This window comes from Thamnophis sirtalis, unplaced genomic scaffold (assembly GCF_051295495.1).
Source record: "Thamnophis sirtalis isolate CommonGarterSnake01/CBP01778 unplaced genomic scaffold, rThaSir2_p1.2 scaffold_4, whole genome shotgun sequence".
NCBI classification, from domain to species: Eukaryota; Metazoa; Chordata; class Lepidosauria; order Squamata; family Natricidae; genus Thamnophis; species Thamnophis sirtalis.
Genome location: NW_028261384.1, coordinates 141,909,493 through 141,921,566, shown reverse-complemented (window position 1 = coordinate 141,921,566; position 12,074 = coordinate 141,909,493). Strand labels below are relative to the sequence as shown.

General features: G+C 48.9%; 1 protein-coding gene across 1 annotated transcript; it reads right to left on the bottom strand.

The window, feature by feature from the left end:
* Positions 1 to 255: 255 nt before the first annotated feature.
* PLSCR3 (phospholipid scramblase 3) lies at positions 256 to 11,420 on the bottom strand. Its single transcript, XM_087715033.1, has 7 exons — positions 11,390 to 11,420; positions 11,068 to 11,348; positions 8,152 to 8,196; positions 6,992 to 7,213; positions 5,198 to 5,359; positions 2,937 to 3,098; positions 256 to 2,799 (listed from the first exon to the last, which is right to left on the bottom strand). Exons 1-7 carry the CDS (start codon positions 11,418 to 11,420, stop codon positions 2,737 to 2,739), a joined length of 966 nt encoding a protein of 321 aa, XP_087571159.1. The 3' UTR covers positions 256 to 2,736.
* Positions 11,421 to 12,074: the final 654 nt, after the last annotated feature.

Here is a 12,074-nt window from a genome sequence, read left to right as displayed (position 1 = left end):
ACCAAAGAGGAAAAAATTAGCAAATTAACATATTTATTCATTTTTTTGGTTCAGCTTGGAAACTCAAAAGTTCCTTCGTCCGCGGGACCCAAAAGGGCATCCTTGCAAAGGAAGGGGGGGTGTTGCAGCGCGCTTGACCTCCCAAAACTAGCTCCGAGCCTAGCCTCCACACGAGGGGTGGGAACTACAAAACCCATCACCCGTGCCACCGGTCGGAGAAGATGAATCGGAACCCCAAACTTGGAGACCTGTCCAAGCAAGCGTCCATCTTTGCTTTTTTTTCCCCTCCCAACAACGGATCCTTTCTCCACAGTCAAAATGCGAGAGTTGTGGGGTACAAATTCACCCCATCCCGCCCCAAAACATTTGGTATTTAAATACAGTACAGAAAAAGACACCGAATATTAATATTATACAAGACACTGAAAATTCGGGAAGGGAAAAAGGGGGTGGGGGTTGCCTTGCTGTGACCCCCAACCCTGAGATGATGTTGGTGAGACCCTAACAGTCCTCAAAAACAGGGAGGGGGGGTCTTGCTAGTTTAGTGGTTAAGGCAACGTGGCACCAGCAAACGTTGCAAACATCCATGCCTTGCCAAGGAATTAAAATCCCAGTTCGGAAAGCAAAATTATCTACAAATTCGCGCCGGAGAGAGTCAAAACGCCAAAACGGTTGGCTGAAGATCATGCTTCGTCCTTCGTGCCAACCAGTCCGTTCCATGCCGACACCCGCCAACACCCACCGGACATCATCCAGACAAGACTCACACACCCATAAAGCGTCATCCCAGTCGCTCCCCTTCGCGATCGGCTGAAGACTACAACGCCCATGCCTCTCGGGGCAGCAGCCCAGCCTATCACCCCAGGGCACCACGTTGGCAAAAACAAGTCCGACCACGTCCCGTGTCATCCCATTAAAAAAAAAAAAGAACGGTGAATCAGCAATTGAGACAGACAGATGTCTCCAGATGTGCTTGGTTTCCAAGCTTGAAACCCCCAAGCCGCTCGGCTCCTTGTCTTGTCATCATCTGATTTGAGTCCAACAACGGAGCCTTTGTTAAACCAAAGATGGCTTGTTTTGTTTTTCTTTTAACAAGCAAAGATTATTCTTTTTCGCCACTCGGATTTTTCAGCACAGCTGCCAATATATAATTATATTTATTCTGCCAAGTGTCCTTCTGTTAATTATCTGCCTGGCACATCTCTCTGATGGGTGTGTGTCTGTGTGTGTTTCTTCACTGTTCCCCCCACCAGCCCCTCTGCTTGGAGGTCTGGGGAATCAGTGGGGCACAGACACCCATCCCTGGGAATGACTCAATCCACACCCAAGGAATAAACCTTCATCTGAAGGCTGTCGTGTTCAAACTGGGCACCTTTAAGATGTGTGGACTTCAACTCCCAGAATTCCCCTAGCCAGATATGTTACCTTCTTCTTTGCCTTGAGCAATTTCAGCCAAACTGGGTGTGTTCCTGCATAACTCTGGAACGCCTGGCCCGCTAAGGGGAGCGAGTGCGGCGTCCTAGAGCGGCAATTGTTTGCGATGTCATGGGAGGGAGGAAGGAGAGCCTGGGAAGCAGAATGAGTGTGGCATCCTAGAGCAGCAATTGTTTGTGATGTCATGGGAGGGAGGGAGGAGAGCCTGGGCCGTTAAGCAGAGCGAGTGCAGCATCCTAGAGTGGCAATTGTTTGTGATGTCACTTCCTTCGCAGCTTCCTCTGGAAAGCCAGCCGTGACATTCTCCCTCCAGTGGCCGAATGGGGAAGCGCCTGATGGATTTGGGGCAAAGGGCCAGGACTGTAGACAGGGCGGCAAAGAGGAGCGCATGGGAGGGGGAAGGGAGAGGGGCAGGGATGATGGGCATGGGAGTAGGGGAAAGAAAAGCCCCTCTCCATGGCTCCCTGTCAGACAAAAGGCTTCAACGTCTATAAATATCCAGGCAACACCTGATCGCCAGCTAGTCGTTTATAAAGGATACTTGCCAGAAATCCAGTCTTTGGATAAACTATGTCTGCAAGCATATCCCCAATCTACTAAGTCCATAATTCTTAGGTTGGCAGGGGAATTCTGGGAATTGAAGTCCGTACATCTTAAACTTGCTGAAATGGAGGAATCCTTAAGGATTAAGGCTGCCGGGTTTTACGTGCAACGTTTTGGCTAGACAATAATCCGCCGTTCTGATTTTTTTTTTGTGACAAGACTCTTAAGATAGCCTTGGTCCCTGCCACCCCTCTAACCCCAACACCTTCCCCAACCTCCTCCTCTCCTTCACAGAGCTGGACTTCAAGTCCCATAATCCCTAGCCTGAGGACGACCGATAAAAGAGCTCAGCGCAGGACGGAGTCTTAACAAGATTTGCGCCGGAGTGCAAAACCCACAACAGTTTTCGGGCACCGGAGCAATGAGGATAAGATGTCCAGTTTTTTGGACACTTGGGAGAGCCTTCCCGCTGGGCAGCCTTGCGGTCTGTCAAAAATGCTGTAGGGTCTGCTCGGGAAGAGCGGGGTGGGGTTGGACTAGATGACCTACCAGGCCCCTTCCAACTCTCTTAATCTGTGAGGCGCCTCTGCGCAACGAACGGGGCACAAACCGGGAAGAGAAGACAATCCTAACTAAGAAACCATCGTGGTCAGACCCAAACACATCTACACATACTCTCTACACATACAAAAACACACACACACACTCTCTCCGTTAGGTCAGACCCAGGAAAACTGTCCCCCCAATTTTGAGATGATTTCAGCTGGACAGCACAGAGGTCCTCTGTCCAACTTCGCCCGTCTTTTCGAAAAACATAAAATCCTGCGGAAGAAAAGGCAAAACAAGTCAGAAGTTGTTGGAGCGAAGTGCCAGGCAGTCTCGGGAGGGGAGAGGCGTAGGGAAAGTGGATCCCCACCCCCACCCCAGATCTTATTCCTTGACCCCGGAGCCGGACTCACAATGAGGAAGCAGGCGCCCATCAGAATAGCCTTGACCTTCACGTCCAGATCGATGGGGAACTGGATCCCGAAATTGTCCGTGTCGGTAAAGACTTCCTTAAGGAGGCCGCTCCACTGCTTGCTGATCCGGCCCACCCCGCGCGACTCGTCCCGCGTCTTCACCTGCAGGAAAAGGCTGGGTAAAACCTCGCTTAATAGCGGTCGCTATGAGAGGCCTTAGTGGACAACCAGCGAAATAGGAGGTCAAAAAAGCCAACGCAATCCTAGACTGCATTCACGGAGACAATCAAGACCTAAGGGAGGGACTAACACCACTCTGCAAAGCCTTAGTAAGGCAGTACACCTCGAGTACCGCGTCCAGTTTTCGTCCCCACACTATAAAAAAAGATGCTTGAGACTCTAGAAAGAGCGCAGAGAAGAGCAACCAAGAGGATTAGGGGACCGGAGGCTAAAACAGACGACGGACGGTTGGAGGAACAGGGCATGGCTGATCTAGTGGAGAGAAGGACCAGGGGAGACAGGAGAGCATCTTCCAATATTTGAGGGGCTGCCCCAGAGAGGAGGGGGACAACCTGTTTTCCAAAGCACAAGAGAGAGAGAGAGAGAGAGGGAAAGAAAGACAGAAAGAAAGGAATGAAGGAAGAAAGAAAGACAGAAAGAAAGAAAGAAAAAAAGAAAGAAAGTGGGAGGGAGGGAGGGAAGAAAGGAAGGAAAGGAAGACAGAAGGAAAAAATAATGAAAAAAAGAGAGACATGGCTAGTCTAGCGGAGAGAAGGACCAGGGGAGACAGGAGAGCATCTTCCAATATTTGAGGGGCTGCCCCAGAGAGGAGGGGGGCAACCTGTTTTCCAAAGCACAAGAAAGAGAGAGAGAGAGAGGGAAAGAAAGACAGAAAGAAAGAAAGGAAGGAAGGAAGGAATGAAGGAAGAAAGAAAGACAGAAAGAAAGAAAGAAAAAAAGAAAGAAAGTGGGAGGGAGGGAGGGAAGAAAGGAAGGAAAGGAAGAAAGGAAGGAAAAAATAATGAAAAAAAGAGAGACATGGCTAGTCTAGCGGAGAGAAGGACCAGGGGAGACAGGAGAGCATCTTCCAATATTTGAGGGGCTGCCCCAGAGAGGAGGGGGATAACCTGTTTTCCAAAGCACAAGAAAGAGAGAGAGAGAGAGAGAGAAAGAAAGAAAGACAGAAAGAAAGACAGAAAGAAAGAAAGAAAGAAAGAAAGAAAGAAAGACAGAAAGAAAGACAGAAAGAAAAAAAGAAACAGAAAGAAAGAAAGAAAGACAGAAAGAAAGAAAGAAAGAAAGAAAGAAAGACAGACAGAAAGAAAGACAGAAAGAAAGAAAGACAGAAAGAAAGAAAGAAAGACAGAAAGAAAGACAGAAAGAAAAAAAGAAACAGAAAGAAAGAAAGACAGAAAGAAAGAAAGACAGAAAGAAAGACAGAAAGAAAGAAAAAAAGAAACAGAAAGAAAGACAGAAAGAAAGACAGAAAGAAAGAAAGACAGAAAGAAAGACAGAAAGAAAAAAAGAAACAGAAAGAAAGAAAGACAGAAAGAAAGAAAGACAGAAAGAAAGAAAGACAGAAAGAAAGAAAAAAAGAAACAGAAAGAAAGACAGAAAGAAAGACAGAAAGAAAAAAAGAAACAGAAAGAAAGAAAGACAGAAAGAAAGAAAGACAGAAAGAAAGAAAGACAGAAAGAGAGAGAGAAAGAAAGAAAGAAAGAAAGAAAGAAAGAAAGAAAGAGGAAGGGAGGGATGGAAGGAAGGAAAGGAAGACAGAAGGAAGAAAGGAAGGAAAAAATAATGAAAAAAAGAGAGAGACATGGCTAGGTTAGCGGAGAGAAGGACCAGGGAGACAGGAGAGCATCTTCCAATATTTTGGGGGGCTGCCCCAGAGAGGAGGGGTCAAGCTATTCTCCAAAGCACCTGAAGGCCAGAGAAGGAAGAATGGATGGAAACGGACCAAGGAGAGATTCGACCTGGAAATTTTCTGATAGTGAGACCAGCAATCAACCCACGGAACAGACGTTTGAAGAAGAGCCTGGACTGCCATCTGTCAGAAATGGGGTAGGGTCTCCTGCTTAGCCGTCTGTCAGACTAGATGACTCACAAGGTCCCTTCCAGCTCTGTTGTTATTCCGTTATTCACTTTTTTCACAAGCGTGGAAAAAAAATAGCTTTTTTCCCGTGTTGCCTTAACTTCGAAAAGCGTCACTAAACGAACTGTCGTAAAGCCGAGGACTTGCCCGTCCTCTGCACACGCACCTCGAAGCTGACATCTCCGCCACAGCTGCACGCAAAGCAGGGCCCCAAAACCCGTAGCACCGTCTCCTTCTCCACGTTCTGGATGGAGAACCTGGGCATGAAAGGGTGCCAGGTCTGTACCACGTAGCCGATGGTGGCGCCCGGCGGGCACTGGACTTCCATCTGGGCGAAGGAGGGGTGGGGGGAGAAAAAGCCGGCATCAGAAAAACGAGGTTGAGAAGTTCCGCAAGTTAAGTCACAAACCATCCCGTTTTTAACCCGATTTCATTCCCTTTTCATCAATCTTGTTAAAGAAAACTTGGGGAATATTTCACTGCTGGTTAAAGTTGGCTGTCGAAGAGATTGACGGGACTTCAACCCAGCAGGAGAGCTTTAAAAGGACAGGAGGGACATTTTCCCCACACCACCACAGGGCCAATCATCAGGCGACGGTGAATTCTAGTCCTGCCTTAGGGATGAAAGCCGGCTGGGTGGTTTGGGACCTGCCTAAGGCAGGACTAGAACTCGCCGTCTCCTGGTGATTGGACTGAAGTCACGCAAGCCAGCTTTTAGGCCTCAGGTGGAACTAAAACTCCCCATCTCCTAGTGATTGGCCCAAAGTCACCCAGTTGCTTTCATGCCTAAGGCAGGACTAGAACTCACTGTCTCCTGGTGATTGGCAAGCCAGCTTTCACGCCTCAGGTGAAACTGGAACTCCCCATCTCCTAGTGACTGGCCCAAAGACACCCAGTTGCTTTTGTGCCTAAGGCAGGACTAGAACTCACTGCCTCCTGGTGATTGGCAAGCCAGCTTTCATGCCTCAGGTGAAACTAGAACTCCCCATCTCCTAGTGACTGGCCCAAAGTCACCCAGTTGCTCTCGTGCCTAAGGCAGGACTAGAACTCACTGTCTCCTGGTGATTGGCAAGCCAGCTTTCACGCCTCAGGTGAAACTGGAACTCCCCATCTCCTAGTGACTGGCCCAAAGACACCCAGTTGCTTTCATGCCTAAGGCAGGACTAGAACTCACTGTCTCCTGGTGATTGGCAAGCCAGCTTTCACGCCTCAGGTGAAACTAGAACTCCCCATCTCCTAGTGACTGGCCCAAAGTCACCCAGTTGCTCTCGTGCCTAAGGCAGGACTAGAACTCACTGTCTCCTGGTGATTGGCAAGCCAGCTTTCACGCCTCAGGTGAAACTGGAACTCCTCATCTCCTAGTGACTGGCCCAAAGTCACCCAGTTGCTCTTGTGCCTAAGGCAGGACTAGAACTCACTGTCTCCTGGTGATTGGCAAGCCAGCTTTCACGCCTCAGGTGAAACTAGAACTCCCCATCTCCTAGTGACTGGCCCAAAGACACCCAGTTGCTTTCATGCCTAAGGCAGGACTAGAACTCACTGTCTCCTGGTGATTGGCAAGCCAGCTTTCATGTCTCAGGTGAAACTAGAACTCCCCATCTCCTAGTGACTGGCCCAAAGTCACCCAGTTGCTTTCATGCCTAAGGCAGGACTAGAACTCACTGTCTCCTGGTGATTGGCAAGCCAGCTTTCATGCCTCAGGTGAAACTAGAACTCCCCATCTCCTAGTGACTGGCCCAAAGTCACCCAGTTGCTTTCATGCCTAAGGCAGGACTAGAACTCACTGTCTCCTGGTGATTGGCAAGCCAGCTTTCATGTCTCAGGTGAAACTAGAACTCCCCATCTCCTAGTGACTGGCCCAAAGACACCCAGTTGCTTTCATGCCTAAGGCAGGACTAGAACTCACTGTCTCCCGGTGGAGCCCGGATGCAATTGCCCACCAGCCCCGCCCCCGGGTTACCTCTTGAAGGCAGCAGGGGAAAAAGCAGCTACCGCATTTCAGCGGGCGGACCAATCGGATGACTTCGCGCCCGCTGGGATCGTCCAGCCGCATGGAGAAGCGGCGCAGCGAGCCGCAGCAGTTCCGGGTGCAGCAGTCGTTCTGCTCCTCCGCGTGGAAGAGGTGCTGGCCGAGGCTGTTCCGCACCTCGTACTTGTTGTTGCCTTCGAAGCCGGATGAACGCTGCCGAGAGGAAAGGACCGGAGAGAGAAAGGGATGATGAAAAAGTAGAGCAAGAGGCGCGCAGCGCATAGTGTGCGAGGGTGCCATTTGTTACGGCACGCGGGGCGTTACCCTGTCAGCTCCAGCACGCATGCACAGCTGACTTTGGCCTTCTTTTTCAGCCATTTTTTTTGCGAAAAATAACGCAAACTGTAAGTTCGGGGAATGGACGCCGTTTTTTGCCCTCTGGAGTCTTCAGGGAAGCCTCCGGGGACAGCGTTTTTGCCCTCTCCAGGCAGCTAGAAAGCCTCTGGAGCCTGGGGAGGGCAAAAAAACGGGTCCATCGGGCGGGGTGGGGGTCACACACATAGCATTACGGGTGTGGGCACGCCCGCACACCACCCCCCTGTGCTCCCGCCACTTTGGCACGCGATGGGGAAAAGGTTTTAGCCCTCCCAGGGCTAAACTATCCCGTTTTTGATCCGGTAACTTCTTAATAGACGGTGGCCATGCAATAAGACGTAATATATCTTGACTTCAGGAAAGTGAAGTGGGGGGGGGGAATAAAGAGCTCTGGGAGTTGCCCTCCCTCCTCCCTCTCATGACATCCCAAACAGCTGCCGCTCTAGGACGCCGCACTCACTCTCCTTAGCGGGCCAGGCGTTCCAGAGTTAGGCTGGAAAACACACCCAGTTTGGTTGAAATTGCTCAAGGCAAAGAAGACGATAACATATCTGGCTAGGGGAATTCTGGGAGTTGAAGTCCGCAAGTCTAAAGTAGCTTAGGCTGGCCACCCCCCCGAAATCTATAGGCTTCCCCAACTTCTGCTTTCTAACGTCGCAACCCCCCACCCCCCAGTTCAAGGGCTCGGGGAAGCTGAGACTCGGACACGCCCGAACTCTATCCATGCACAAGGTCTCCCCAAAAAATTAATAATAATGGCATTGACCCCCCCTTACCTCTTCTACAAGTTCCACCTTCTGATGGATCAAAATTTGGTCCACCTGGAGAAAAGGGACAGAACAGAATCAGAGAGGGGTGGGTAGGTGGGATAACAAGCCGCCACATCGCTGCTGATAAGAGATAACGGAAGAATTCAAACCAGGACTATTTCTTTATCATAATCATAAACAAATCATAAACGAGAATGAACGGGAATCATAAACGGGAATCATAAACGATAAACATAACAAGGGGCTAATCTACTTAATAATACATATAATTTCGGCAGCAAGAATTGTCTTTGCCCAAAACTGGGAAAACACAGGGAAATTCCACAAGAAGAGGAAGAAATTAGGAAAATTCCTATTTTGTGCTGAGATGGATAAATTGAGGTGAGAATCGAAGAGCGAAGACGAATCAGAATATTGTAAGATTCTGGGGTAAAATTTTTATCGACGGTTGGAAGAAAAAAAAGAAGGAATCAAAATAAGGAATGGCTTAAGATTTACAGAAGGGAGGTTAGAATTAGGTATGAAATCATAACAGGAGGGAACTACAGTTTCCAAATGAGATGGAAAAGAAGATTATTGCAGGAATATCACAAAAAAATTATACGACAAAGGGGAAAAGATCCTAGAAGAACGAATAAGGCAACACTTAGAAAGAAAGCTAAATTCCCAAAAGCGATTGTTAAATTCTGTATTTTTTTCCCCTGTGTTTTTTTTTTATTGTTATTAATAATATGTATTTATAACATTTTTTTCCCTACTGTTGACAATATACTTGAAGATTGCTTTTTTACATCCCATAGATCCATCTTATCTTACATTGGTCCTACTTCTTCCTTCCCTCCCTCCCTCTCCTTCCCTCTTCTTCCCTCGTTTCTTTCCCTACTCCCCTTCCCTCCCTCCTTCCCTTCCCTCCTTCCTTCTCTCCTTTCCTCCTTCCTTCCTTCCCCTCCTTTTTTTCTCCTTCTCTCCTTCCTTTTCCCCCTTCCTTTCCTCCTTCTTCCCCCTTCCTTCTCTCCTACATTCCCTCCTTCCTTCCCTCCTTTCTTCTCTCCTTCCTTTCCCCTTCCTTTCTCCTTCCTTCCCCCTTCCTTCTCTCCTACATTCCCTCCTTCCTCCCTCCTTCCCCTTCCCTCCTTCTCTCCTTTTCCTCCTTCCTTCCCTCCTTCCTTCCCTCCTTTCTTTTCTCCTTCTCTCCTTCCTTTCCCCTTCCTTTCCTCCTTCCTTCCCCCCTTCCTTCTCTCCTACATTCCCTCCTTCCTTCCCTCCTTTCTTCTCTCCTTCTCTCCTTCCTTTCCCCCTTCCTTTCCTCCTTCCTTCTCTCCTACATTTCCTCCTTCCCTCCCTCCTCCCTTCCCTCCTTCTCTTCCTTCCTCTCCTTCCCTCCTTCTTTTCTCCTCTCCTTCTCTCTTCCCTTCCTCCTTTCTCCTTCCTTCCCTCCTCTTTCTCTCCTACATTCCTCCTACCTTCCCTCTTTCTTCCCTCCTTCTCTTCCTCCTTCCTTCCTCTCCTCCTTGCTTCCCTCCCGCCTTCCTCCCTCCTTCCTACCCCCCTTTTCTCTTTCTCTCTCCTTCCTTCCTTCCTCCTCTCCTTCCCCTTCCTCCCCTTTACCCTTCCCCTCTTCTTCCCCTTCCTCCCTCTTTCCTACTCTTACATTCCCTCCCATTCTTCCTCTGCCTTTCCCTTTCTCGTGTTTTGAAAAGTTTCATTCGATATTTTTTAAAAACACCATTTCTAAACAAACAGTGTGTTTGTCTGCGCACAAATCATGTTGAGAAATCATAACCGCCCTGAATCTCTCGAGAGTGGGCGGCACACAAACCCTATAAATAAATAAATAACCACGATAGTTACGATCATATGCATCGGATTAATATGGATCTCATCATTGTAGTAGGATTTGCTTATCCGTTTTAATAAACCTTCGCTATAAAATGCATCCTTCGCTTACATTTCCACACTGCTAACTGGCAAACCTGTTCCTGTCGGTTGGATAAAAGGACTTCCCCTTTTTAAAATATTCCATTTCTTCCTTTTCCTTAATTGCAACTGTTAATCTATCCATTCCTGCACATTTTGGTATTTTTTTTTAATCGTATTTTTCTCTGTAGGGAAATCTTTGCTTTTCCAATGTTGCACAAATAAAAATTCTAGCTGCCGTCAGCGCATGTAAAATTAAGAATTCGTATATTTCTCCAGTAATTCTGTATTTCTATCTGTGTTTCTGGACCGTGGAGGTCATCTAGTCCAGCCCCCTGCTCAGAAGAACAGAATGACAGCGTGGGAAGGGACCTTGGAGGTCATCTAGTCCACACCCCCTGCTCAGAATAACAGAATAGCAGAGTGGGAAGGGACCTTGGAGGTCATCTAGCCCAGCCCCCTGCTCAGAATAACAGAATGACAGCGTGGGAAGGGACCTTGGAGGTCATCTAGTCCAACCCCGGCTCAAGCAGGAGACCCTTACAGACTAACAGGAGTTGGAAGGGACCTTGGAGGTCATCTAGTCCAGCCCCCCTGCTCAGAATAACAGAATAGCAGAGTGGGAAGGGACCTTTTTTTAAAATCGTATTTTCCTCTGTAGGGAAATCTTCGCTTTTTCCAACGTTGCGCAAATAAAAATTCTAGCTGCAGTCAGCGCATGTAAAATTAAGAATTAGTATATTTCTCCAGTAATTCTGTATCTCTATCTGTGTTTCTGGTTGCAATTGGAGGGGGGGGAGACAGTAGAGCCTCCAGCATCAAGAGCAGTGGGGATTGAACCCAGAAGTTTGCAAGCCAAGCGCGTTCCTTGAAGCCTGCAGTCTCAAATCAAAATCTGTGTTTCCTTCTGCACTTATAAACAGGGGAATCTTACTTTTAAATCCCTTTTCTTTTTTTAAAAATGCCCACCCACCCCCCCTCCATACAGCACCCTTACCTGCTTACCTGAGTCAGGTATTCCAAGCCAGGTGGGATGCTGGCCGACACAGGCAGGTAAGGGGTGATGGCCGTGTGGGGGTCCCCGGATTGGGGGTGTTGGGGAGAAGCGGAGTGATCCCGGTATCCTCGTGGGGGCGGTTGGGGGGCTGCGACATAGCCGGGCCCAGGACTGACGGCGGGATAGACGTTGAACGCTGGGCTGGGGGCGGAGGGCCCAGCGTGCGGTGGCGGCACGACGGGGTAAGGCGGGGAAGCCACTGGGTATCCTGGCTGTGGAACATGGAACCCTGTCAAAGAGGAATTACAGGCTCAGTTCCTGAAACTTTACCTGCAAATAGGGGCAGGTTAACGGACTTCATAAGAGCTGGGAGGGATCGTGGAGGTCTTCTAGTCCAGCCCCCCTGCTCAGAGTAACAGAATAGCAGAGTTTGAAAGGAGCTCAGAGGTCATCTAGTCCAACCCCCTGCTCAAGCAGGAGACCCTTAAAGAATAACAGGAGTTGGAAGGGACCTTGGAGGTCTTCTAGTCCAGCCCCCTGCTCAGAAGAACAGAATGGCAGAGTTGGAAGGGACCTTGGAGGTCATCTAGTCCAACCCCCTGCTCAAGCAGGAGACTCTTACAGAATAACAGGAGTTGGAAGGGACCTTAGAGGTTTTCTAGTCCAGCCCCCTGCTCGGAATAACAGAATAGCAGCGTTGGAAGGGATCTTAGAGGTCATCTAGTCCAGCCCCCTGCTCAGAAGAACAGAATAGCAGAGTTGGAAGGGACCTTAGAGGTCATCTAGTCCACCACCCCTGCTCAGAATAACAGAATAACAGCGTTGGAAGGGACATTGGAGGTCATCTAGTCCAGCCCCCTTCTCAGAATAACAGGAGTTGGAAGGGACCTTGGAGGTCTTTCTAATCCAGCCCCCTGCTCAGAATAACAGCGTTGGAAGGGATCTCAGAGGTCATCTAGTCCACCCCCTGCTCAGAATAACAGAATAGCAGAGTTGGAAGGGACATTGGAGGTCA